This window comes from Herpailurus yagouaroundi, unplaced genomic scaffold, assembly GCF_014898765.1.
Source record: "Herpailurus yagouaroundi ecotype Mexico unplaced genomic scaffold, PumYag 142, whole genome shotgun sequence".
Classification (NCBI taxonomy): Eukaryota; Metazoa; Chordata; class Mammalia; order Carnivora; family Felidae; genus Herpailurus; species Herpailurus yagouaroundi.
The window spans coordinates 62452174-62477312 of record NW_024412397.1 but is presented as its reverse complement, the minus strand read 5'-3'; the positions used below and the strand labels follow the sequence as shown (position 1 = coordinate 62477312).

General features: G+C 41.0%; 1 protein-coding gene across 1 annotated transcript in view; it reads left to right on the top strand.

Annotated features, from left to right (window-relative positions):
- Nucleotides 1-3647: 3647 nt before the first annotated feature.
- The window catches only part of AFG3L2 (AFG3 like matrix AAA peptidase subunit 2), a 36058-nt gene continuing 14566 nt past the window's right edge, over nucleotides 3648-25139 (top strand). Inside the window, exons 1-11 of the mRNA XM_040479438.1 lie at nucleotides 3648-3771; nucleotides 4184-4261; nucleotides 7248-7354; nucleotides 7493-7645; nucleotides 9809-9883; nucleotides 13454-13578; nucleotides 15575-15848; nucleotides 17251-17388; nucleotides 19707-19860; nucleotides 24021-24128; nucleotides 24225-24350. Of these exons, the coding sequence (XP_040335372.1) occupies nucleotides 3663-3771; nucleotides 4184-4261; nucleotides 7248-7354; nucleotides 7493-7645; nucleotides 9809-9883; nucleotides 13454-13578; nucleotides 15575-15848; nucleotides 17251-17388; nucleotides 19707-19860; nucleotides 24021-24128; nucleotides 24225-24350 (1447 nt within the window). The 5' untranslated portion in view covers nucleotides 3648-3662. The remainder of the gene's footprint in view (nucleotides 3772-4183; nucleotides 4262-7247; nucleotides 7355-7492; nucleotides 7646-9808; nucleotides 9884-13453; nucleotides 13579-15574; nucleotides 15849-17250; nucleotides 17389-19706; nucleotides 19861-24020; nucleotides 24129-24224; nucleotides 24351-25139) is intronic.

Here is a 25139-nt window from a genome sequence, read left to right as displayed (position 1 = left end):
ACAGGGCTTCACACGTATGGGCTATGGTAATACCGTTTTCTGGAGTGTCGATATTGTGTTGTCACAGGACCGTGGCTGTAATCTGTCAAGTAGAGGTTCATGTAATGGGTAGGTGATATCAGCTATTTCAGTGACGGTTTCTTGCTGTCTGCCAGTTTTTTAGAGACCAGCCTTGCATTGGTTACTTGGAGCATGGGGGCAAAAGAGCATGGTGGTTAAGGCCCTGGAGACAGTCACAGGAACCTGCCACTTACTAGCCAGATGCCCTTGAGGAACCACTTTCAGCCTCTCCATTTAAAAGCGCATATTAATAGTACCTGCATTCATGATTTTTACTCTTCGAAGCTTTGTTGCCTGTCTTGGGTATCTTAATTTCTTTCTTACTCCCTGCTGCCCTGCACTAGGCCTCATGTTTCCTGCATTACATCCATTTTGCCATAGTATCTTGCCGTCTCCTTTTGTCCCTAGTAAATACTGGACTCAGACCTGTAATGAGCAGGTAGGGATCTGCCTTGTGAGTTTGCAGTTTTTATGTCAGGAATCTTGTCTGGGCCCTTTCTCTTTTGAGTGGCACTGTTGTCCTGTGCGTCTTCCACGCTGAGGTATAAGGAAGTCCCCTGTGCTGATAGCAATAGCTGATTGGGGAATCTGTGACACATTCCCTGGGGACATTGGGGCATTCTTGTGCTACCTGCAAGGGAGTCTGAAAGGACTTTGTCCTTTAGGTTTGTGCTGCTGTTAAAGGTCAGAGACAAGAACGATTCTCACAGTTTTCTTGGGGAAGACTTTGATGTGAGATGTCCATTCTCAGGTTTTATGCTCAGAGAAATAAGACTGATGATAAAGCAGCTAAAAAGTGCTCCTAATGTCAAACATAAAAGATAATCCTCTAAAATGAGGTGCTCTGAACTTAAATCTTGTGAGTTGATATTTTTTTTTAATATTATCCTTTGAATGAGCTTGGATTAGATAAGCAGAGAAAAGTTTCATTGATGGTGCCTGTAGAGAAAATAACTTCAGCAGCATTAAAAGTAGTTATAGGATTATTGCTAGAGGTATTCCAGGTCAACACGATTTGATGACAGAGCCTGAAGGCGGTTTACTGGCCAATAAGTATTTATGGAGTACATACCTTGTGTCCAATTCTGTACTTTATGGTGACATAAAGACCTACTTGATAAGGTGATGATGAGCCCTTACTCTCAAAAAGCTTCAGAGTAATTGGAAATGATCATTTGAATTTAGGTATCATCATACGATTTTAACAGTGCTTTTTACATGCGTTATTACATTTGATCCTCATGGTAGCATCCCTGGGAACTAGTCGTTTTCTCCTATAGTAGATGCGTAACTGAAGTTCCTACCAGATGTGTTAAAGATCATCAGTCAAAAAATTCAGATTTCCAGCTTTAACAGAATTAAAAATTGTGACACCGTCTGCCTGGTGATTATGGTTCCTTCAAATTCCAGACCTAGATATCACTACTTGTAACATCCTTAGGTCCCTTGAACATGTAATCACTTCCTCTTCTGTGCTACCTACCTCTGTTGTATATACCTAGAGGTTTTGTATTGTTACGTGTATTATACCATCCTGTGATAGATTTGTCCCCATACTCTCCCTTACACTTCTGAGCTTCCTGGAGGTAAGGATTGCTTCTGACCTCCAACCCTGCCCAACCTGCCCCACTGGGGACTCCGCACCACTTAGCAGTGCGTGGCCTAGAGTAGATGGCTCAGTGAATCAGTGTGACTTGCTGCCTTGTCCATCTTGACTAACAAACCATTTTAATCTATACCCTTAATGGATTTGGTATTGGAAAACTTTATTCGTTTATGATACGTTATTATTTGTTATTAGTGGTTGTTTCATAGGCCAAGTGTTCCCAGGGGTCGGGGAGGGCTAACACAACAGAAGCTCCAAATTCTGTCAGACCAGCATTGCTGTCAACCAAGATCATTGTCAGTGTTTCTGTCTTATTTTGCTGTGTAGAATTGTATTTTAATCTGAAGTAAAATCAGCTGATTCTTTAATTATTGACATTTTGTTATTCACATCCAATAGAATTAATCGTTTTAAAGTGTACAACTTAGTGGTCTTCAGTATATTCACATGGTTATACAACCATCGCTACTAATTCCAGAACGTTTCATCACCCCAAAGCCTGTAACCAATTAGAGCCACTCTCCATTTTTCCCCAACCATTCATTCCTCCAGCCCTCAGCAACTGCTAATCTACAGCTTCTATAGATTGCCTATCATGGACACTTCATATGAGTGGAATCATATACTATGTGGCCATTTGTGTCCAGTGTCTTTAACTTATTAACTTAATGTTTTCAAGGTTTATCCATGTGGTAGCATGTATCAGTGCTTCATTCCTTTTTATGGCTGAATATTTCATTTTTTTAGTGTGTCACATGTATCTGTTCATTGTCGTTTGGGTTTCTACTTTTTGGCTCTAGTGAATAATGCTGCTGTGAACGTTCATGTACAAGGTTTTGTGTGGACATATGTTTTCCATTTTCTTGGGTAGGAGTGGACTGACTGGATCATCTGGTAACTTTGCATTTAATGTTTTGAGAATGCTGAACTTTTCCAGAGTGGCTGTACCGCTCCGCATTCCCAGCAACAGTGCACGAGGGCTCTGCTCTCCACATTGTCCACATTCTCACCAACTCTTCTTACTGTCTTTTTGATCATAGTCATCCTAGTGGATGTGAAGTGGCTTTCCGATGTTGTGTTTTCCTCATCAGACCATAGAGGCAGCAATGCTGGTGGATGCTAATACAGATGAACTTCACTTTAAACATTTTCATCTGTATTTAGAAGTTCGTCCTCCCAAAAACTGGTGATGAAGTTTCACTTTGCAAAGGGATAGGATTACTTGAAGTTTTTCATTGCCAGATTTGGATGTATCCCCTCAATGAACCTTGCTTTTAATTGTGTGCCTAAAAATTTAATAGGGAGCTTGTTCAGTATGTTTATGTTATACTTTGATTTACCTAGACCTTACTTTAAAAAGTAACGTTTTAGCAACATATGTTATTAAGGCAGAGATGTATCTGTAATGGGACTTTGTATCACCAGCGTTCTCACCAGGATGACAGTATATCGAATATCTTTAGCAAATGTTAACTAGAGTAAGGATTATCAGTGATGTGGGACTGTAACTTCCTTCTCCTGGAACTAGGAGGAATTTAGTATTATATTTACAAGCCACACTGTTCTGTAATTTCAGGTGAATGTCTTGCAGTTTTATAGACCCTGCTGCCCACGGGACAGCATGAAGGAGCAGATTTCTGTGTCAGTTTGTCTTTTGAGTGCTACAAATTAAGTAAACAATGCCAAAGTGAATGTGTTGGCAGAGAATAGTAATGGGGCCACAATTCTAACTTAGGCATGATTTTGAAGTATTCTTGTCTTCTGGATCATAATTAATGTCTCTTGGTTTGGTTACTGGAATAGAGTGGCGGAGTTCCAGGCAACCCTAGTCCTTTCTTTAAATGGGGGTGATGGCTGTGCTAGTCTGTAACCACCCATTGAAGGGAGAAACATTTAATTCAATGTTTTTGAATTTAGGATATTTGTGATAGTAGGAAAGGAAGTTCTTCTAAACTTTTTTATTTTGATATAACCTTTATGCTTTTATTTATATGTTATGCTGCAGCTTTGTCGATATGCTACAACCCAAGCAACAACCAGCAGAAATTCTCTCTTGACAGATGTAATTGCTGCTTATCAAAGATTCTGTTCTCGACCTCCAAAAGGTAAGCACACTTAGGTGGGATCATAATGTTCTGCATTCTTGTTAAAGATGTGCTGGCAGCAGGTGTTTACTAAATAGATGCATAGTTGTTATTTCGGGTTGACTCTGAACTTCCGTCTCCTCCAGTAATCCGACCCCTACTTCCTTTTGTCTGATTGCAGTGATGAAAATGTATCCCCTTTGATTATAACACTTTTGTAGGTAATGAAATTGGCTTGCAAATCAGGCTTTTTTCTTTAACACCTCTGTTTTTTGAACTGTATTATTTAGACCTTGACTTACTCCTACACAAGAAATGTTGCAGTTATAGCTTATACTTTTTAATGATGTATCAGCTTTAAAAATGAACACGCATACATAAAACCTAATGAGTTTTAGTTTGAGGGTGTGTATTTTTTTTTCTTTTCTAACAGGATTTGAAAAATACTTTCCTAATGGAAAAAATGGGAAAAAAGCTAGTGAAACTAAAGAAGTTGTGGGAGAAAAAAAAGGTACCTTTTAAAAAGACTATGTTTGAACTTACTGTTTTCTAGTATATGATGTTGGATGATAATTTTTACCGAACAAAGCACGTGTTCTCTTAAGGCAGTTCTGAAGTGAGAGGTTACAAGTACGTACAAAATTCTACAGACCCTGTGTTTCATTTCACCTTAATTTTCTGTTCATATTTTCTTGTCATTTTTTAAATCGAATTAATTTAAGGTCACCTTAGAGATATTGAGTGGTTAGTATCTGTTATATCATGCTTGGTAAATATATTTGACATGTAACCTAAATCATTGAGAAAAATCTTAGAAATCTAATACATGCAATTTATCTGATACATATTTTGGTGTGGTTCAGTGTTTTTGGTGGCTGGGGGTGGGACTATGTAGGCCCTGAGACTCCTGTCCCCATTTCCCACATGTGATAGCATTTAGCACAATGCCTGGCACATTTCAGCTGGCATCTTTGTTTTTAGGGAAAAATGTAATTCAGCCCTTGTTTTTATTTATTTATTTATTTATTTATTTAAAAAAAAATTTTTTTTTTCAACGTTTATTTATTTTTGGGACAGAGAGAGACAGAGCATGAATGGGCGAGGGGCAGAGAAAGAGGGAGCCACAGAATCGGAAACAGGCTCCAGGCTCTGAGCCATCAGCCCAGAGCCCGACGCGGGGCTCAAACTCATGGACCGCGAGATCGTGACCTGGCTGAAGTCGGACGCTTAACCGACTGCACCACCCAGGCACCCCTCAGCCCTCGTTTTGAAATGAACTTGGATCTAGTTGGAGAAACAAATAGATACTCAAAAAATGCAAGGAGTGAAAGCGAGGCCAAGAGAAGGGAGAAGCGCAAGTGTGGTCTGATTGGAGCTTTGGTGACATGGGCAGTTTGTGCAGTGTTTCCCAGGGGTGTGGTGGGCAGTCTTTTTATCTTGGTTTGGGGCAGAGTAATGATAGTAGGTCCGTTTTTAAACTACAACCAGTTGGGTACCTTTTGTATAGGTGCTCCTTTGTCCCGGAATAGTAGGGGATGTTGTCAAACAACTTCAGAAACGCACTTGACTCTGTTTCCTAGTGCTGTGCCTCATTACAGGTAGGGCTTTCTCTCTCAGGCCCTGCCTCACTTAGGACTGGTGCAGAAACTCCTTGTATGCATCATGGGGGATGAATATGTCAGCCTCCCATCCTACACAATGGAGGGGTCGCTTTGTGGTAGGTGAAGGTGTTAGAGTAGTATTTGTGATTCTTTGAGAGGATGTGGGGGTGGGGAGAAAGGTGTTAGCTTCCCAGGGCTGCTGTAACAGGCTACCACACCTGGGTGCCATGATTAACAAACGAATGCCTCACAGTTCTGGAGGCTGGAGGCCCAAAGTCCGTGTGTCAGCAGGGTTGATTTCTTCTGAGGGCCATGAGGGAAGGATCTGTTCCAGACCTTTCTCCTTGGTTTATAGATGACTGTCTTCTTCCTGTGTCTTTTGGCACCACCTTCTCCCTGTGTAGGTCTGTGTCCAAATTTACTCTTTCTATAAGAATACCAGTTATATTGTATTAGGACTCACCCATAGGACCTCATTTTAAACTTAAACAATTTTTTTTTGTGAAGACCCTATTTCCAAATAAGATCACAATGGGCTAGGACTCCTGACATGTGAATTGGGGGGGCAGGGGGCACTGTTCAACCCTTAACAGTGACTAATTTCAGATTCTGGGAAACTAATTTCATGTGGGTAAGGTAGGGTTTTTTGTGTGTGTGTGTGTGTGTGTGTGTTTTTTTTTTTTTTTTAGTCAGTTATCAAAATCACGCCTTGCCTACAGAAGAAAGAAACACTGTTAACAGTGTTCACTTCATGGGAGTGGGAAAAGGGAGCACCTACCTTGTGCTTTCAACTGGGAACTCAGGAATTCATTTACCTGTATTCCAGTCACAGCTCTGTCACTCCTCAGTGTCACTTAACACTGCATCCAGTTACTTACCAAGTTCCTTAAGCTACACCTTTTCATCTGTAAAACGGGTATAGTCGTATACTTACCTGGTTGTTGGTATATTGTGCAGGTATCGCGGATCACGTGTGGAAAGCACTGGCAAGCCTCCTTGAATGCTCTTAGTCTCTTTTCTTCCTCATGGCAGAATGATCGGTTGCCATAAGCTGTTTTGCAGGAAGTCTTTTTTTTTTTTTTTAGATTTGTATAATGTTTTGATTTTTTTCAGAGACTATGGACACTCTCATTTTTGATACTAAGGAAGGTGGTGTTATTCACATTTTATTGTTCCTACTTGGCAGGAGCATAAAGAAATTAAGTAAAATCTTAAGGTGTCAAGGTCATTTGAAAAAACGTGGATTCCAGTCCTAGATATACTTGTGATTCCTCAGTCAAGGTCAAAACTTGTTCTAAAACCATAATAGCAACAAAACTGATGCTTTGGTTTCCCGGGAATATAGCTATTCTGTGCCCAGTGACTTTTATGCTTGGTTTAAATCTAGTTGAGGTACAGGATTGGATTGCCTTACAAGGACCTGGTGTAACTGTCAAATAATGAATCTAACCCTTAGTGTGTGCCCTTTGAAACTTTGCCTCCTTATTTTATAGTAACATCAAAGACATGTATGTTAGTTACAACAGAGTGAAAACAGTATTTCCTTCAAACTCATCCAAACTTTGAATACAACAACGAATGTGGTCGGGACACCATGACAAAACAGGCTGATTCCAGAATTGCTGGTTGATGAGAAGCTGTGACAAGGGGTGCTAACGGGTTTCTTATTTCTGATTCCCAGAAAGAAAAAGCCTACATTTATTTCTAATCATATAACACGACAACGAGGTCACAGCTGTTAATAGTTGGTTCTAGATACTTCTTAATGAAAAAAGATTAACAAGTTATTGCTAGAACTTTTGCAGTAAGTCTTTTGTTAAGCTGCATTAATGAAAACTTTGTGGAGAGATGTAAAATGCTGCTGTGCTGCGGTATGTGCTCTCTGTTTATGAACAGAATCAAAGCCAGCTGCTACCCCGCGCCCTTCCGGAGGAGGAGTTGGTGGCAGTGGAAAACGAGGTGGCAAGAAAGATGATTCTCACTGGTGGTCCAGATTCCAGAAGGTTTGATTCCAGGCTGTGTGTTAATTTGGAGGATCTGGAGCGGCCCCAGGAGAGGTTGGGAGGGATTTGTGTCCAATATAGCATAGATCCTATTGTGACCTTTCATTCTTCACAGAGACTGTCTCCTTCTTTGCCCAGGGTGATTTTCCATGGGATGACAAGGAATTCCGGATGTACTTTCTCTGGACTGCTCTGTTTTGGGGTGGAGTCATGTTTTACTTCCTGTTCAAGAGCTCCGGGAGAGAAATCACTTGGAAGGACTTTGTCAATAACTATCTTTCCAAAGGAGTAGTAAGTATTTTATTGGATTGGTGGTTTATAGTGGTTCAAAAGGTGAAATTCAGTAGATTGGGCCAACAAAGTAACAGTCAACTAAGTTAGCCAGCTTGTCCATTGTAAAGTTACTGTTTTCATCTTGATTTTTTTTTTTAATGCTGTAAAGTATTGCAATGAAGAACCCTATTTGTTTTGGCCCAGCTGTCCCCCCATTTACCACAAAATCCTTTTCTTTCACTTCTACTAGAACCTAGCTTTCACCTTGCTCTGGCTGTCCTCTGTCTCCTTTCATTTTCTTGTGTGTCCTCAGTCACGCCTTCCCCCTGCTAGAATGTGCCAGCCTCTCCGGCACCTTTATGACTCCACGGCTCTTAATCTCCCATGAGCTTGGACTTGGGTGCCTAAGTGACTCCGAGTGTTGAAAGTGAGAGCGGATGGGCTCTAAGTGGGGGCCCAGGCAGGGCTGCTGGGAGCCTTTGTCACTACCAGTTGGGCTTTACCCAGTGAGACTACATCAGCATCTTTGAGATGCTGTGGCCTGTGAGATGCATTATTTTATCCATTCCTAAGAAAAATTTAGTAAGCTGCCAGTGAAACTAGAAAATACCAGTTGTCAAACATATCCTAATTTCTCAGATGTTAAATTATGAAAAATGTCCACCTTAGAATTGATGAAGTGATAGTGAGAAACCAGGTTAGGCCTGCTGTGTCACTGTGGGGAGATTACTTAACCTCTTGGTGTTGGGCTTTTCATCAATGAAATTGATAAAATAAAGGTAAGGTAGTAATACTTACTGGTAGCATAGAAAACAAAAGTTATTTTTAAAGATTGTCCAATAAGGTGAGGATGGAAATGATTACTTACTCACACTTTTGAGGTTAATGTTTCTCATGGAAGCCATGATATTTATGTATAATACCCAGATGTTTTAGGGAGCCTGCCTTCTAAGAAGTAACTCCTGTCTGGTTGTGGAGGGGGCTACAGCTATCCTTCAAAGTGTGGTGATAGGGCCTCAGGGAAGATTCTCCATAGAGGCATCTCCTTTTGGCCTAGTCGTTCTTTGGAATCTGTCTACTGTTGTTCCAGCAGTTTTATGGGGGGTAGAGTACTTTAGTCCTTTCCAGATGACGTGCTTTAGGAACAGGTAGTTCCCTGTTCCACCTCCTCCTGGAATTACCCAGGGCTCCCTCACAAACTGCCTGCCATTGCAGATTTAATGGCAGCAGAAAGCAAGCTTCTTCCAAAGGGCTCATGCTCCAGATCAACCTAGAACTTAGGGTTAAAGAACTTAGAATGTCTTTAAAAGTGTTCTTAAGAATCCTATGTAGTTAGGATGTTACAGAAAAAAGCAAGTTTATATTATTTTATACTCATAGAATGGCGAAAATTAAAGTCTTCTGTTAGCAAGTGAGGATGTAGACCAATATGTGAGGATATAGAATATTTTGCTGTGCACTGTGAATTGGAGAGCCACTTTGGAGAGCAGTTTCATGTATAGTAAATGAATAGTAAATAATAGTATAGTAAATGTACTATTAATAGTATAATATAGAATAGTAAAGTATGTGTCCCCTGCAACCCAGCCTTACTGGATCTGTCTATAGGTACATGTTCAGAGAAACCTTTAAAGATGTGCCCAAGAAGTTATCTGCAGGAATGTTCATGACAGCATTGCTTACGATAGTGAACGTTTTGAAACAGCCTAAATGTCTGTCAGGAGAATGGATAAATAACTTGGGGTGTGCTCCCAAAGTGGAGTACCCCGCAGATCTGACCTGTCAGTAGGGATGAACCTCACAAATACGACAGGAAGGGAAAAAGAGTCGTAGAAGAATATACACCAAGCAGGACCATTTTTAAAGTCTAAAAGCAGGTGACAGTGAGTGTATGTTCAGGGTTACATCTGTGTGGCACAGGCACCAGGACAGGCTTTGGGACAGTCAGCACCTAATGTGGGGAGTGTCCACTTCTGGGAAGAGGGCGTGACTGGTGGCTTCAACAGCATTTGTGATGTTTTATTTTTCAAGCCAGAAGGGGAAACAACGGGGCCTCCTTATGTTGTTCATCATTGTTCTTTGTACATCTAAAATACCATGTGCAATTTTAATGGGCTTAAAAGAATATCTCATGTCTTCTCTGTAAATTTATGTTTGAATATTAACTTTTTCAAATTCCAGGTAGACAGACTGGAAGTCGTCAACAAGCGTTTTGTTCGAGTGACTTTTATACCAGGAAAAACTCCTGTTGATGGGGTAAATGATTTTTATTAATTGATGTGGATTAGCTGTAAATTCACGTTTCAGATTTAGAGTCAGAAAGCAAGCATTCCCTCACATTGCAGTAGCTCTGTGCACCAGCTATGCCAGATTCGGGCAGCACAGCACTCACAGGCCTCTCTAACGCACACAGGGGAGAATGTGCTTGCCGTACGTAGTTGCCTTATGAAGTTGGTCAGTTTTTTGGGGTTGGTTGGTAATTGTTCTGCTGTGCATTTAGGAAATGGTGAAATCCCAGTTTTCGGTATTCTAGTATCATGTATGAATTTTTCAAGACTGAGAGAACAGTTGTTTTGGTTAGGGAAAAACTGTTAAATCTGAATTGTGTATGTCTTGAGACAGCTTTTTTCAAATCAGTTTAAGAAGCGTTCTGATCATATCTCTCCCAACTGTTTTGTGATATTTTATTCTTTTAATTTCCATTTCGTTTCTCATTTCAAAAAAAAATATGTATATCCTTTAAAAAATTTTTTTTATTAAATTTTTTTTGATGTTTATTCTTGAGAGAGAGAGAGAGGGAGAGACAGAGCACGAGCGGGGGAGGGGCAAGAGACACAGAATCTGAAGCAGGCTCCGGGCTCTGAGCTGTCAGCACAGAGCCCAACAGGGCTTAAACTCACGCACCTCGAGATCATGACCTGAGCCAAAGCTGGACGCCTAACCTACTGAGTCACCCAGGTGCTCCTAATTTGTAAATCCTGTCCAGCCAGTTTGAACTCTATTCCAGATATCCTAGACTGGGTTGAGGGGATTGTGGGGGAGGACAGCAGTGGGGCAGATGAGGTTCCCAGGTGATTCCAAGGTGATTCCCAGCCCTCCCATCCCCCCATGGGGGCCCATCTCTAGTCCCTTGGTGTCCTGCTGTCTTACTGCCCTCCCCCAGGGTCAGACCTCCTTTACCACGTTGCATCCCTCCTTCCAGATGATTTTGTGTAACCATTTCCTGGTCACCTTGCCTGGGTGGGGCAACATGTAAAGAAAACTAGACCTGATGGTGACCATCTCTGTCCGAAACATGTCGACAAAAAGAGGAATGTCTCTAAAGTTGTGTGGGTTTGGTATTTCAGTCACTTCTAGGAGTAAGTTATTTTAATTGTCTTCATTTCTACCCCACTTCCCATTCTTTTTGCCTTATGATGAAATGTTCGTTAATAACCATGCTCCTTTTTTTTTTCTCAGAACTATTCCTCAGAGTTTTAGTGCTGGGAATTAAATTGGCACTCCCTTTCAAGAGGACAGTTTGGCAGTGTGTATATCAGCAGTTTTGAAAGTATGCACACACTCAGTAGTTTTGCTTCTAGGACTGTATTCTAGGGAAATACTTAAGGATGCATGTAAAGATGTGTATGCAGGATGTCCTCCAAAACATTGTTTATAGAGCAGAAAATTGGAAATCAGTAAATGCCCACATTAGGCACCTGGTTAATAATAAGGGCTCCTCATTTCTCTTGCTTTAATCTCGCCGCTGGAGCAGTGGCTCGGCAGGACAGTCCTCTTCCCTAGAGGGCAATTTTTACATCTAGTGCTGGCATGCACAAACGTTTATGTATTGAAATTCGTACCATTTTATTATAAATTACTTTCCTTTTATTTATCCTTTATATTATGGTTAAGGTTTTATATCAATTTCAAAATTGTGCATGTATTTCAAGATAGTAAAGGGGCTATTATGAAATCTTGAAGGAATGGCATCAAAGTTGCTAGTCGTGTTTGTTTCTGGATGTTGAGGTTACAGATGCTTTTTATTTTATGTTTATATTACTGTAGTTTTCCCCAGAGAACATGTAATACCTACTTAATAAAAACTTTATTTTGAGTTTTCAGAAATGGGTAGATGATTTTTGGTGTCCTGCTACTTATAGAGTAGCAGTGTTACTTAAGTGTTAGCTGTAGAAGCACAGGCTTTGGAGTTTGACAGACTAGGCTTCAGATCAGCTCTGCTCTTTACTAGCTATATGGCCAACTCCCCTAAGCCTGGGTTTCTTTATCACTAAGATGGGAAGGGCAATAATAATGCTTTAAGGCTTAGTGCTGAAATGAGATCTTGAATGTCATTGGGGGTTTTCAAACTTCACTGTGTGTAAGAATCACTTGGAAAGCTGAGACCCACCCCTGGTGGGTCTTCTCTAGATCTTGTCCCCACATCTCATGCTGCTGGTCCTCTTTATCTGCCCCATTTGTCTGATGTTGAGTCATGCACAGTGTCCAGTTGAGAGTAGGTGTTAAGTAAGGGAATGCTTAGTCACATGTGGCTAACCTATTATTGACTTGTTTTGGGCTTGTAATAGCAGGAATTTTGTAGGTTTGTCAGTGAACAACTTACCAAGAACTGTTAGATAATACTATTAAAGAAACTTAAGAAAAAATATATCTGTTATAAAACTACTCTCCATCTTTTGTTTTTAGATATTTGGAGAGAAATACCAGAGTGCTCTTCTGCACTCAGTAGCACTGGTTGGTGGGAGGACTTTGGGATGACATGTTACTCTCTTCTGTGCACACTTTTGAATTGAGTTTTTATGACATAGATTTATTGTTTTGATTAAAACTTTTTTTAAGTGATTACAGGTTAGAGGAGGAACAGAGTCTTTTTGTGCTAGAAAATGCGGCTAATACTTGCATAGGGCTTGGAACAGGTTCTAACATATTAGTAAAACTCCATAAATGTGAGCTGTTATAAGTACGTGTGTGGTTGTAGAAGAGAGGCAGTGTGACATGCTGGTTAGGAGCACTGACTCAGGAGCCAGACTCCTCGGGTGCAGATCCAGCCTCTTACTAGATTTGTAACCATGGGCAAGTGAAGTCACCCCTGTAGTTTTCTCATCTGTAAAATGGGGACAGTAAGAGTCAGGGCTGATACTCAGCCGGTAAACAACTAGCACAAAGGGGAATACTTTGGGGTGGGGGGGTAAGTAGCCATTGCCTCAAATTCTTCATTGGTGCCTCCCCAGGGCCTCAGTAACTCACCTGATCAAGTGAATAGAAGAGTAACAGCTGGCACAGCGAAGGACGCTTCTGTTCTCATTGGGCGGTGGGGTGCCTTCCTCACGTTCAGATTTTGAGTATCACTTCTGGTGATAGTACCTACTTCTTAGGGTGGTTCTGAAGATTGAATGAGATAGTGTATATAAAGGGCTAAGAGCCATGCCTGACCCTTAGTAAGTGCTCAGGAAACTTTGGCTGTTAGTACTGCATCACATTAGTTTTCAGTTTGGAAATAGCTGAGAAATACGTGGGAAATGAAGAAGCAGAAAAGGACACATATTTATGAAAAGGACTTTTAATAGATTTTTCATTTGAGTGTATAATTGTAGAACCACTAAGGAATATTGCTTAAGAAATGCTTATTTGCAAGGATTGCCAGGTGCTCTCATTGAGTGAAACTTAATCACTGCATCATTAAAACCAGTCCTTTATTATTGTGGGGTTTTTTTCACTTTCTAAATTTTCAGTATTTCTGAAAAATTCATCAAAAGTTGAACCTTCTGGTAAATTAAACTTTGTTTCCCCTTCATTCTTAGGATATTTTGTTTTGTGTTTTTATAGCAATACGTCTGGTTTAATATTGGCAGTGTGGACACCTTTGAGCGGAATCTGGAAACTTTACAGCAGGAATTGGGCATAGAAGGGGAGAATCGGGTTCCTGTCGTCTACATTGCTGAAAGTGACGGGTAAGACTGTTCACTGTGCTCTGTGTGGGTTGCTGTGTGTTCTGTCACCAGATGGCAAGTGACATACGACATTCTCAAGTCTGTCTCAGTTGGGCCAGACTTCTTTTAAGTCATTGGTAATTTACTGGTTTTTGTTCATGACTGCTTTTCTACACATTTGTATTTATCTTTGATTAAGCAGTAGTTTGGGGGTATTAACGTCCTTTAGTAGGATTTTAGCATAAAGAGCCCCTTTGTGTTAAAGAATGGCATTGCCACCTTTTAACTGTCATTTACATTTATTTTTCAGAGTTTTCCAGGAATTTTAAGTAACTCTTTTTTCTCTTGTCAGAGCTTGCTTGTTCCCTTAGGGGTTATTTATCTTTAATAAGACCAGTTAGAAGTCTGAGGCCTCCAAGAAGGGCCCATTGATTTCAAGAGTCACTTGTCTTTGAGTTTCTATAGGAAATCTATGGCCTTTGAGTACTCATCCATGTATAACACCCAGATAGATTTCCTGGCAGTTACTCCATTCGCATTGAGGTGTACCTTGCTACGGAGTTAGCAGTTCAAGAGTGAAAGTACAAGTAAATCTTAATTTTTCTGAATAAAAGAGCAGAAAAACGGATTGCTAGGGGCACCTGGGTGGCTCAGTCGGTTAAGTGACTGACTTTGGCTCAGGTCATGATCTCACGGTTCGTGGGTTTGAGCCCCGCGTCGGGCTCTTGTGCTGAACACTTGCTCGGAGCCTAGAGCCTGCTTCAGATTGTGTTTCCTTCTCTCTACCCTTCCTCCACTTGTGCTCTGTCTCACTCTGTCTCTCAAAAATAAATTTTAAAAAATCAGGCAAAAAAGAAAAATGAATTGCTAGTGTGCTAATTGAGCTGGTAGTATTACTCTGTTTTAGAGACTTTCTTGCATCTTAGTTGTGTCAACCTACAATTTACCTGTTTTTAGATCCAGATAGCTATCAAGATTGTTTCACATGTGCTATATCCCTTGGGTCCTGGGGCTGTCATATAATCATTTAACTGTATAGCTGCTGCTGAAACATTACAGAAAGTTTGGTTGCACCATTCCTTAAACATCTATGGTCAGTGTATCTTTTTTCTCCCTCCAGAAATAAACCAAAGGTAAATTTTTCTATGTTCTTACTGCCTGCTGTGGGGGCCTTTAAAAAATTGTAAAAGATGAAAACTTAAAAAGTAGATCCTGGTTTTTTGTTTTTTTTTTTTTAGAGCTAAACCGTGTACAAGGTTATGATCCTAATTTCTTAGGATAAGTTCAGCTAACTTGCATTATATTAACCAATATGAGTATATATCTGAGGATATACTCATATATATGAGTGTGTATCTCCAGGCTTTAAGTCCTATCTGAGCAGCGCCCTCCAGAGCATGAGCTTGGAGGACAAAAGATTGCTCCCCTGGGAGTCAGTCTGCTAAGTCTGCACAAGCTGCACGGAGTGGCCTGTGCAGCGCTTACCAACAGATTGCTGTCACCATTGTGTACAGGGCTTTTGAAACTGATCTGCCGTTAACTGAGCGAGGGTTTGATATTTAGAAGACATCTCTTTAGAATAAGTTGACAAATTCCAATTAAGAGAACTGCAATTTCTGCCCAGGCTAACGCCAGGTCATGTTAAAACTTCTAAGTAATTCAAAAGAAGTTTCTTTGAAATGCAGATATAATGATAGTAAATTACAGCTAGGTCTGTATCGTGCATAAATGGAGATTACTGGGATAGAAATAAAATCTCAGTAGACAGCATATGTGTTAAGAACAGTTTTTTCTTTGGTCTCATCTTCTGCAATTCTACGTCAGTGATATTGAGACACTGAGATTGTCTTTGTGCCTCAAATAAAACATTTAGAATATTCAGGTTTTACAAAAATAGAAAACGTTTACAATTATATCCTAAGCAGTTACCAAAAAGTGTATCTTGCAAACATTTAAAAAGCCGAAGAGTAACAGTCTTAAAAACATGTCAGTGTTGTGTGTGGTTTCTTTTATTTAGCTCGTTTCTCCTGAGCATGTTGCCCACGGTGCTTATCATCGCTTTCTTACTGTACACCATACGGAGAGGGCCCGCCGGCATTGGCCGGACAGGCCGGGGGATGGGTGGACTCTTCAGTGTTGGAGAAACCACTGCCAAAGTCTTGAAGGATGAGATAGATGTGAAGTTCAAAGATGTGGCTGGCTGTGAGGAGGCCAAGCTAGAAATAATGGAATTTGTGAATTTCTTGAAAAACCCAAAGCAGTATCAAGACCTAGGAGCAAAAATCCCAAAGGTAAAAAGTGAACGTTCAGATTATTTTCAACGTATTAACCCAAAAATTGTTTGAATTTTTTCTCTGAAGTTATACTTTTATGAAGTTTGATTACTTGTGACAAAGTAGCTGTTTTTCTTCTTCTGTCTTATTAGTCTCTGCTTTACTCCAGGGTTTTTTCAGGTCAGTTGTTCCGTGGCAATGTGTCTGCTTGTATGTGGTGTGTATATTCCTGAAAAGATTTGTGTTCTCTCCCCTTGGAAGCCTTCCCTGATTCGCCTTCCTTCTCCCTCCAGTCTGATTCGGATACCCCATCTCTCAGTAACTGTGCACATGAGCGCGTTGCCTCCTGCTGTCACCCGCTTGTCCCTCCCTTAGCAGGTTTGAACAGACCATTTGCCTGGGCCTGGCACTCAGATTCGTGGCACAGGATTTGGTGGAGAAGAGATAGCACTAATTCTAGCCTCCTCCTCCCAGGAGTCCCCATGCCTGCTGCTGGTGACAGGCTGGCCTTACTGATCCTTATACTCCCAGGGCCAGGCTTGGTCATTAAGTAAATGAATCCAAGATGTTTAATTATTTTTAAAAATCCACTAATAAAGTTTACTTTAAAGGAATCCTTTGTAAAGGAAATCGTTTCCTTGATTTTCATATCATGCCTGTGTGGATGAAAAGTCATATTTGATAATTTTATAATTTTCTGACTTATGTAGTATCTGTGCACATCATGCCTAAACATCTATACAACTTGAATAATTAGACTGAGCAAACACATTTTCCCTTTTTAACTACATTCATAGTTGGTCATTAGATTTTTACTTCATTTGTGAAATTTTAAAGGGAAGAAAATAAGCAAAATGTAATTTGGGAGTGTGGTGTTTGTGTCTCTTTGAATTATTTAAGTAAACCTCAGTTGGCTTATTTTATTTATTTTTTATACTTACCTGTTAAATTTTTAAAAATTTATTTATTTATTTTGAGATTGAGAGAGAGAGAGAGAGAGAGAATCCCATCAGCACAGAGCCCAGCTTGGGGCTCCAGCCCATGAACCATGAGATCATGACCTGTGCCAAAACCAAGAGTCAGAAGCTTAACTGACTGAGCCACCCAGATGCCCCAACCTCATTTGGTTTATTAATAGATATTCAGCTTAAGTCTAAAGATCTGAAAAGCAGTGCTAAGAATCTTAAAGCAAAGTATGTAAGATTTTACATTCTTACTACATTCTTTAAAACAAGGTAGTCTCTAATCCTTTTCTTCCTCTTCTTACTGTTATAAAAATGTTTTGCCATCGTTGTTTAAGGAACGTTTATTATATCATCAGAGTTTATAGACAGATTTATATCTTAGAATTGTTTGTGGATATGCAATTTACTTTTCTGAAATTCTAGCTAAATATACTTTTCCTTTTTTATATCTGAAGGGTGCCATTCTCACTGGTCCTCCAGGCACTGGGAAAACACTGCTAGCTAAGGCCACAGCTGGAGAAGCCAACGTCCCTTTCATCACTGTTAGTGGATCTGAGTTTTTGGAGATGTTTGTTGGTGTGGGTCCAGCTAGAGTAAGTCTTTCATTCTCTTATGATGGCGCACCCTCCTCTGTCTCCCCCTGATCTTCCCCCCAAATACAGAGCTGGTAAAGATGGCCCTGGACCAGACTGGTGCAGTCTGTTTATGGGTTGTCCTTTTGTTGTTGAGTTGTAAGAGTTCTTTATATATTCTGGATATTAGCTCCTAATCACATACATTATTTGCAAATAACTTCTCCCATTCTGTGGGTTGTCTTTTCCCTTTCTTGGTAGTGAAGCACAAAAGTGTTTAATTTTGATGAAGACTAATTTATCCTTTTTTTTTTTGCTGTTGCTTGGGCTTTGGTATCATATTCTAAGACTGTCACCATCCAAGGTCATAAATATTCCTGTGTTTTCTTCTAAGAGTTTTAAAAGTTGTAGCTCTTATGTTTAGGTCTGTGATCTGTCTCAAGTTAATATGATGTGAGGTATAAGGGTCCATCTTGGTTCACTCTTCTACATGTGTATATCTGGGTTTCCTAGCACCATTTGTTAAAAGGATGATTTTTCCGTTGAATGGTGTTGGCACCCATTTGTCTCTCTCTATACCAGTACCACAGTCTTGATTACTGTTCCTTTGTAGTAAGTTTTGAAATCAGGAAGTGTGAGTATGGGTTAGTTTTTAAAGAAACACTTAAATTTTTACTCTTGTGTATTTTACCAGTGTCTAAATATTGACTTTTTTTTTTTTTTTAACACTGTAGAAGTGCCAAGTGCTACCACAGTTGCTTTTCCAAACACCAAGATGCAACTTATAATCAGTAACTAAGTGTTGTGCCACCGACTGGTAGCATTTTTTCTTTGTCAGTGGGAAGTGTATTAATGATGAGTCTTACTATTGATGGCATCGTAATTTAAATGAGCTATGATAGGTAAAGTAGGTGGATTCATAGGAGGGCTGTCAGACGGCTAGGGGAGCCTGGGGGACTTGAATGTTTATGTTGATGGATCATGGAATCTGGTACGGGTAGGAGTGGTGGGGGTTGGCTGAAGACAGGAGAGGAGCTGTGGGTGGTGGGGGTAAGTGGTGGGCCTAATGGGCTAGAGATCCAGGAGAAGCTGGCTATGAGAGAAGCTTGAGTACATGAGCAAGCCAGACCTGTGGGAGGGGGCAGAGTAGACCACGGGAAGCTGGTTGTGTAGGGAAACCTTGGCATTGCTGGCCATGACAAAATAGAGCAGAAGGTGATTGAAAGAGGTGGGTCAGGGGATGGCCAACCAGGAACCACTAAAAAAATAGTGCCCAGTGGAGGGGGTGGGGGTAGGCTGGAAGAATGGGAAATCGGGCCCAGGAAGTACTACAACCAGGAGGGCAGCGTGTCTGCCACATGGTGGGAATCTCTGAGCAGGGGTTTTCCAGCAGAATTGTTTTGGCAGTAGTCATGTTGCGTGAGGTGCACTTCAACTCCCACTGGCTCGGATGGAAAGACAAAACCCCTTCCAGTTGAGAGCTTTGCAGGGACAGACAAGGGGGTGAAGGAGGTGTGAGAGGATGGGGATCTGTTGATCACTGATCTGGAGTTCAGAGGGAGAGGCCTTGGCAGGACATGAGTTATCCTAGGGGATGTGTTCAGAGCACTATAGGAATGAAAGCTAGGAAGTCTAGGCAGGAAAGGATGATGGGGAAACTTGGACTTCTGGTGAATGAAGTGAAAAGGGATGTGAGGCATAGGAGATTGTTTCTGGATCTCTTAAAAGGGGCAGGTGATAGGCTGAGACCCTGGGGATGGCCACTCCTTCATCATAAGCATAAGCACATGCTTATTAGCAGGACAGAATGTAGATGCATGGGCCTCACACCTGCTCCTGTAGTGGCAGGGCACTGTATTATGCTCTGGGGTGATCACTGTGTGGTCTTGCGTAGTTCACGGCCTTTGCGGTGTGTATACATGTTACCTAGATCTGTTAGTAAGTGTCTGCTTATTAACAGCCTGCCTCGGGCCAGAGTAGTTTGAACTTTTACACTGAATATAAAGTTTACACCTCTACAGTATTCTCTTTTGGTAGGGTAAAAATGTGTAGTATTAATTTGTTGCTATAAAAATAGCAGATATTGTTAGCACTTTTGATATATACAGTAAGTTATGATATTATAGAAATAATATTTACTCACCTTAAAGCAGTTACCCACCACCTACTCATCATTTGCCACCTCTTTGCTTCTTATAACTCTTTTTAAATATGTAGTACACAGTATCTAACACAAAAAGATCATCTTCCTCTTGGATGGAAGCATGATGTTTATTTTTTATTAGGAGGAAAATAATTTTCAGTTGTTAAGTGACTCTAGTGTTTATATTTTTATCCAGGTCCGAGACTTATTTGCCCTTGCTCGGAAGAATGCCCCTTGCATTCTCTTCATTGATGAAATAGATGCCGTGGGAAGGAAGAGAGGAAGAGGCAACTTTGGAGGGCAGAGTGAACAGGAGAATACACTCAATCAGCTGCTTGTGGAGATGGATGGTGAATATTCAAGTCTTTTGTATTTTATTAATTTTTTTTTTCAATGTTTTTATTTATTTTTGGGACAGAGAGAGACAGAGCATGAACGGGGGAGGGGCAGAGAGAGAGGGAGACACAGAATCCGAAACAGGCTCCAGGCTCTGAGCCATCAGCCCAGAGCCTGATGCAGGGCTCGAACTCACGGACCGCGAGATCGTGAACTGGCTGAAGTCGGATGCTTAACCGACTGCGCCACCCAGGCGTCCCAAGTCTTTTGTATTTTAAACTACATTTTCTAATTGTTTTCCATATAGCTAAAGTGAGAATCCTTATGTCGGTATTGAGTCAAATTTTAAAAAAGTATTCTCTAAAACAAACAGCCCTTTTTAAAGGCTCTTCTGTACCAGTATGGATAATGCCAAAATATTCTTACTTGGCAGCCTGCCATAACAATATTGGTATTAAGATGGTGTTTAGGGCGCCTGGGTGGCGCAGTCGGTTAAGCGTCCGACTTCAGCCAGGTCACGATCTCGCACTCCGTGAGTTTGAGCCCCGTGTCAGGCTCTGGGCTGATGGCTCGGAGCCTGGAGCCTGTTTCCGATTCTGTGTCTCCCTCTCTCTCTGCCCCTCCCCCGTTCATGCTCTGTCTCTCTCTGTCCCAAAAATAAATAAAAACGTTGAAAAAAAATTAAAAAAAAAAAAAAAAGATGGTGTTTGCATCTGGAGGTGAATAAGAGAAAAATTGGTGAAATGATTGCAAAAGAATTGTGGTCTCATTCTTAAAATCATCTGTGATTCTGAAGCATCAGGAAAACCCATGCATAACCAAGTGTGTGAATTTGGCAGATTTCAGATACTAAGAGAGTAGCGGTCTTTGCACATTAGTCAGCTTTTTCTTTTATTAGCAAAGCCATTTTGTGGGATGTGAGAATACTTTGTGCTGTAAGATACACGGATGCTGTTGTGTGCTCAGAAAGGGAAGCGCAGTGCTCAGTACTAAGCTGGTTTACGAGACTGAGCTGGACATCAGACAGGCATCCTCGGCGATACTGCAGGTTCAGTTCCAGACAACTGCTATGAAGTGACTATCGCAATAAGCGAGTCAGATGAATGTTTTGGTTTCCCAGTGCATATAAAAGTTATGTTTACATTATGTTGAATCTATTTAGGTATGCAGTATGTGTCTTAAAAAATTGTATGTATTTTTTTGGTACATATTTTAATTAAAGAATGCTCAGAGTGCCTGTGTGGCTCAGTTCGTTCAGCATCCAACTCTTGATTTCAGCTCAGGTCATGATCTCCTGGTTCTTGAGTTCGAGCCCCACATCGGACTCTGTGCTAATTACACAGAGCCCATTTGGGATTCTCTGTCTTCCTCTGTCTCTGCCCCTTCCCTCCCCTCAAAAATAAATAAATAAAGATTTTAAAATCTTTTTTAGCTTCTATTGCTGAAAAATGCTAACCATCATCTGAACTTTCAGTGAGTTGTAATCTTTTTGCTGGTGAAGGGGTCCTGCCTCAGTGTTGACAGTTGCTGACTGATCAGGGTGGTGGCTGCTGAAGGCTGGGATGGTTTGTGGCAGTTTCTTAAAAGAAGACAGCAACGAAGTTTGCCGCATTGACTGACTTTCCCTTTCATGAACAGTTTCTCTGTAGCATGCGATGCTGTTTGATAGCATTGTTTACCCACAGTAAACTCCTTTCAGGTTTGGAGTCAGTCCTCTCAAACCCTGCCCCTGCTTTATCAACTAAGTTTTTGTTACAGTCTAAATAGTTTACTGTAATTTCAACGATTTTCACAGCAACTTTACCAGGATTAGAGTCCGTCTCAAGAAACTACTTTCTTTGCTCATCCATAAGAAGCAAATCCTCAGACGTTCCAAGTTTTCTCATGAGATTGCAGTAATTCAGTCACATCTTCAGGCTCCACTTGTAATTCTGGTTCTCTTGCTATTTCTCCCACATCTGCAGTCACTGCCTCCACTGAAGTCCTGAACTCATCCATGAGGGGGCAAATCAGCTTCTTCCAAACTCCTGGCAATGTTGATATCTTGACCTCTTCCATGAATCACAAATGTTGTTAGTGGCATCCAGAATAGGGAATCCTTTTGATTATCTCTGGCAGCTATAGCCCTACGAAATGTATTTCATAAATCATAAGACTTAAAAGTCAAAATCACTCCTTGATCCATGGGCTGCAGAATGGATGTTGTGTTAGCAGGCATGAGACAGCATTAGTCTCCTACATCTCCATCAGAGCTCTTGGGTGACCAGGGCATTGTCAGAAGTAATATTTTCTGAGCAGCTGTCTCAACAGTGGGCTTAAAATATTCAGTAAACCATGTTATAAACAGATGTGCCCTCATCAGGCTTTGTTCCATTTCTAGAGCATAGGCAGAGTAGATTTAGCATAATTCTTTAGGGCCTGAGGATTTTCAGAATGGCAAATGAGCACTGGCTTCAGTTTAAAGTCACCAGCTGCATAGCCACAAACAAGAGAGTCAGCCTGTCCTTTGAAGCTTTGAAGCCAGGCACTGATATCTCCCCTCTAGCTATGAAAGTCGTAGGTGGCATCTTCTTCCAATCCAAGACTGTTTATCTGCATTGAAAATCTTTTTCTTAGTGTAGCCTCTTTCATTAATTACCTTAGCTAGACCTGGATAACTTGATGCAGCTTCTGCATCAGCACCTGGTGCTGCACCTTGCCCTATTATGCTATGGAGACAGCTGCTTTAACCTCGTGAGCCACCCTCTGGCAGCTTCAAACTTGTTTTCTGCAGCTTCCTCACCTCTCTCAGCCTTCATAGATATGAAGAGAGTGAGGGCTTGGCTCTGGATTAGGCTTTGGCTTAAGAGAATGTTTTGGCTGGTTTGATCTTCTATCCAGACAGTTAAAACTTTATCCATGTCAGCATTAAGTCTGTTTGCTTTCTTATCATCATGTGCCCACTGGAATAGCATTTTAATTTCTTTCAAGAACCTTTGGTTTGTATTTACTCCTTGGCTATTTGGCACAGGAGGCCTGGCTTTCCAGTCTATCTCAGCTTTCAACATGCCTTCCTCACTGAGCTTAATCATTTCTAGCTTTTGATTTAAAGTGAGAGACTTGAGACTCTTCCTTTCACTCGAACACTTAGAGGTCTCTGTAGGGCTAATTGGCTTAATTTCAATTTTGTTGTGTCTCAGGGAATAGGGATGCCCAAGGAGAGGGGGAGAGGGAACAGTTCATCGCTGTAGCAGTCAGAACACACACATAGTATTTATCAGTTAAATTCATTTATATGGGTGCAGTGTGTGGTGCCCTAAAGCTATTCAAATAGTAACATTAAAGATTACTGATCACAGGTCACCACAACAAATACAATAACAAAAAAGTTTGAAATATTGTAAGAATTACCAAAATGTAATAGAGACAGAGTGAGCAAATGCTCTTGGAAAAATGGCACTGATAGACTTGCTCAGCATAAGGTTGCCACAGACCTTCAATTTGTACAAAACACAGTATCTGTGAAGTGCAGTAAAGCAGAGTGCAATAAAACGAGGTCTGCCTATATCCGATTAAGGTAGAGCTCTTCCCTCTGTGGTGGTCAGTCCATGTATGGCCATATTTGTGGGCTGTCAGCACCAAAGCTCTTTCAGGGCCGGGGTCCTGAGGGTGAAGGCTCCTGTAGCCAAGGCATTGACATTGGAGAAGTGACCAATAGAACCAAGCAGAGTCTGGCAAAGGGGCTGGAATTGGAGGTTGATACCTGTCTTCAAATACTCAGTGGGTTGTCTTGTGGCCCAGGGAGGTTAGACACATTCTTCGCAAATTTAATCACCTCAATTTTAAAACGTTTAAAAAATGAACAACATATTCTCAAGTTACAGTTCTATAAATTACAATCTTACGTGTGGTATGTGTGTATGTGTTTTATTTTGACAGAATGCGCACTTGAAAAAGTGCAAGTGGGGGAGGGACAGCGAGAGAGGGAGAGAGAGAGGATCCAAGTAGACTTTGCAAGGTCCGCACAGAGCCTGATGTGGGGCTTGACCTCAAAAACCATGAGATCATGACCTGACCTGAATCCAAGAGTCAGGTGCTTAACCTGCTGAGCCACCCAGGCACCCCTTTGGCATTTGTGTTTATAGAAATGATGCTTAAAGCTTTAAGTCTGGCATTTGTTTTTTTATGTCCCTAGGTTTTAACACAACAACAAACGTCGTCATTTTGGCGGGCACCAATCGACCAGATATTCTAGACCCGGCACTGATGAGGCCAGGGCGTTTCGATAGGCAGATATTTATTGGTGAGATGACCTTCATCAGGTTCAGTCCAGTTCTTATGAGGAGAGATATAACTATTTCACTTTGATTTTTTTTTTCCTTAAAAATAATTTCTCAAGGACCACCGGACATAAAAGGAAGAGCCTCTATTTTCAAAGTTCACCTCAGACCATTGAAGCTGGACAGTGCCCTGGAAAAGGAGAAGCTAGCAAGAAAACTTGCCTCCTTAACTCCAGGGTTTTCAGGTGAGTGGAACAGAACCTGATGTCCTGTGTCAGAAGTCTTTTAAACCAGTGACCTTTACCAGCTCCCAGTGCACTTTTACCTCTCACCTTGGGGCCTCTTCAGTGGGAGACTTCAAACATATACAGACATTGAGAAAATACTATAATGAACCCCTCTGCACCCATCACCTAGCTTCAGGAACAGTTCTCAGTGCGTGTTAAACCTTATTTCGTATGTACCCCACCCTCTTCCTGCTGCCTCTGGATTATTTGTATGTGGGTGTTTTGGTTTTTTTTGTTTTTTTTTTTTTAACAACTCTACTGACATAAAATTCACATACCATAAAGTTCATCTGTGAATTGTAAAGTGCATGATTCAGTGGTTTTTAAAAAGTGTATTTACAGGGTTGCACTGTAACTGCTGTAGTCTAATTTTAGGTCATTTTTATCACCCCAGAAGAATCCATTAGCAGCTACTCCCTCCATCCCCAGCCCTAGGCAACCCCTCACCTACTTTCCATTTTTATAGATCTTCTTATTCTGGACATTTCATGTAAAAAGAATTACACCACATAGGATCCTTTCTCCCTGGCTCCTTCCACTTAAGTGTAGTGTCTTCAGAGTTGAGCCATGTGGCAGCAGGTGTCAGGACTTTATTCCTTTCCCTGGCTGGATAATATTCCAATGTGTGGATGGACCACATCTTCTTTATTGGGTTGTTTCCATCTTTTTGCTATTGTGAATGATGCTGCTGTGAACATCCATGTACAGATTTTTATGTGGACATACGTTTCATTTCTCTGGCTATAT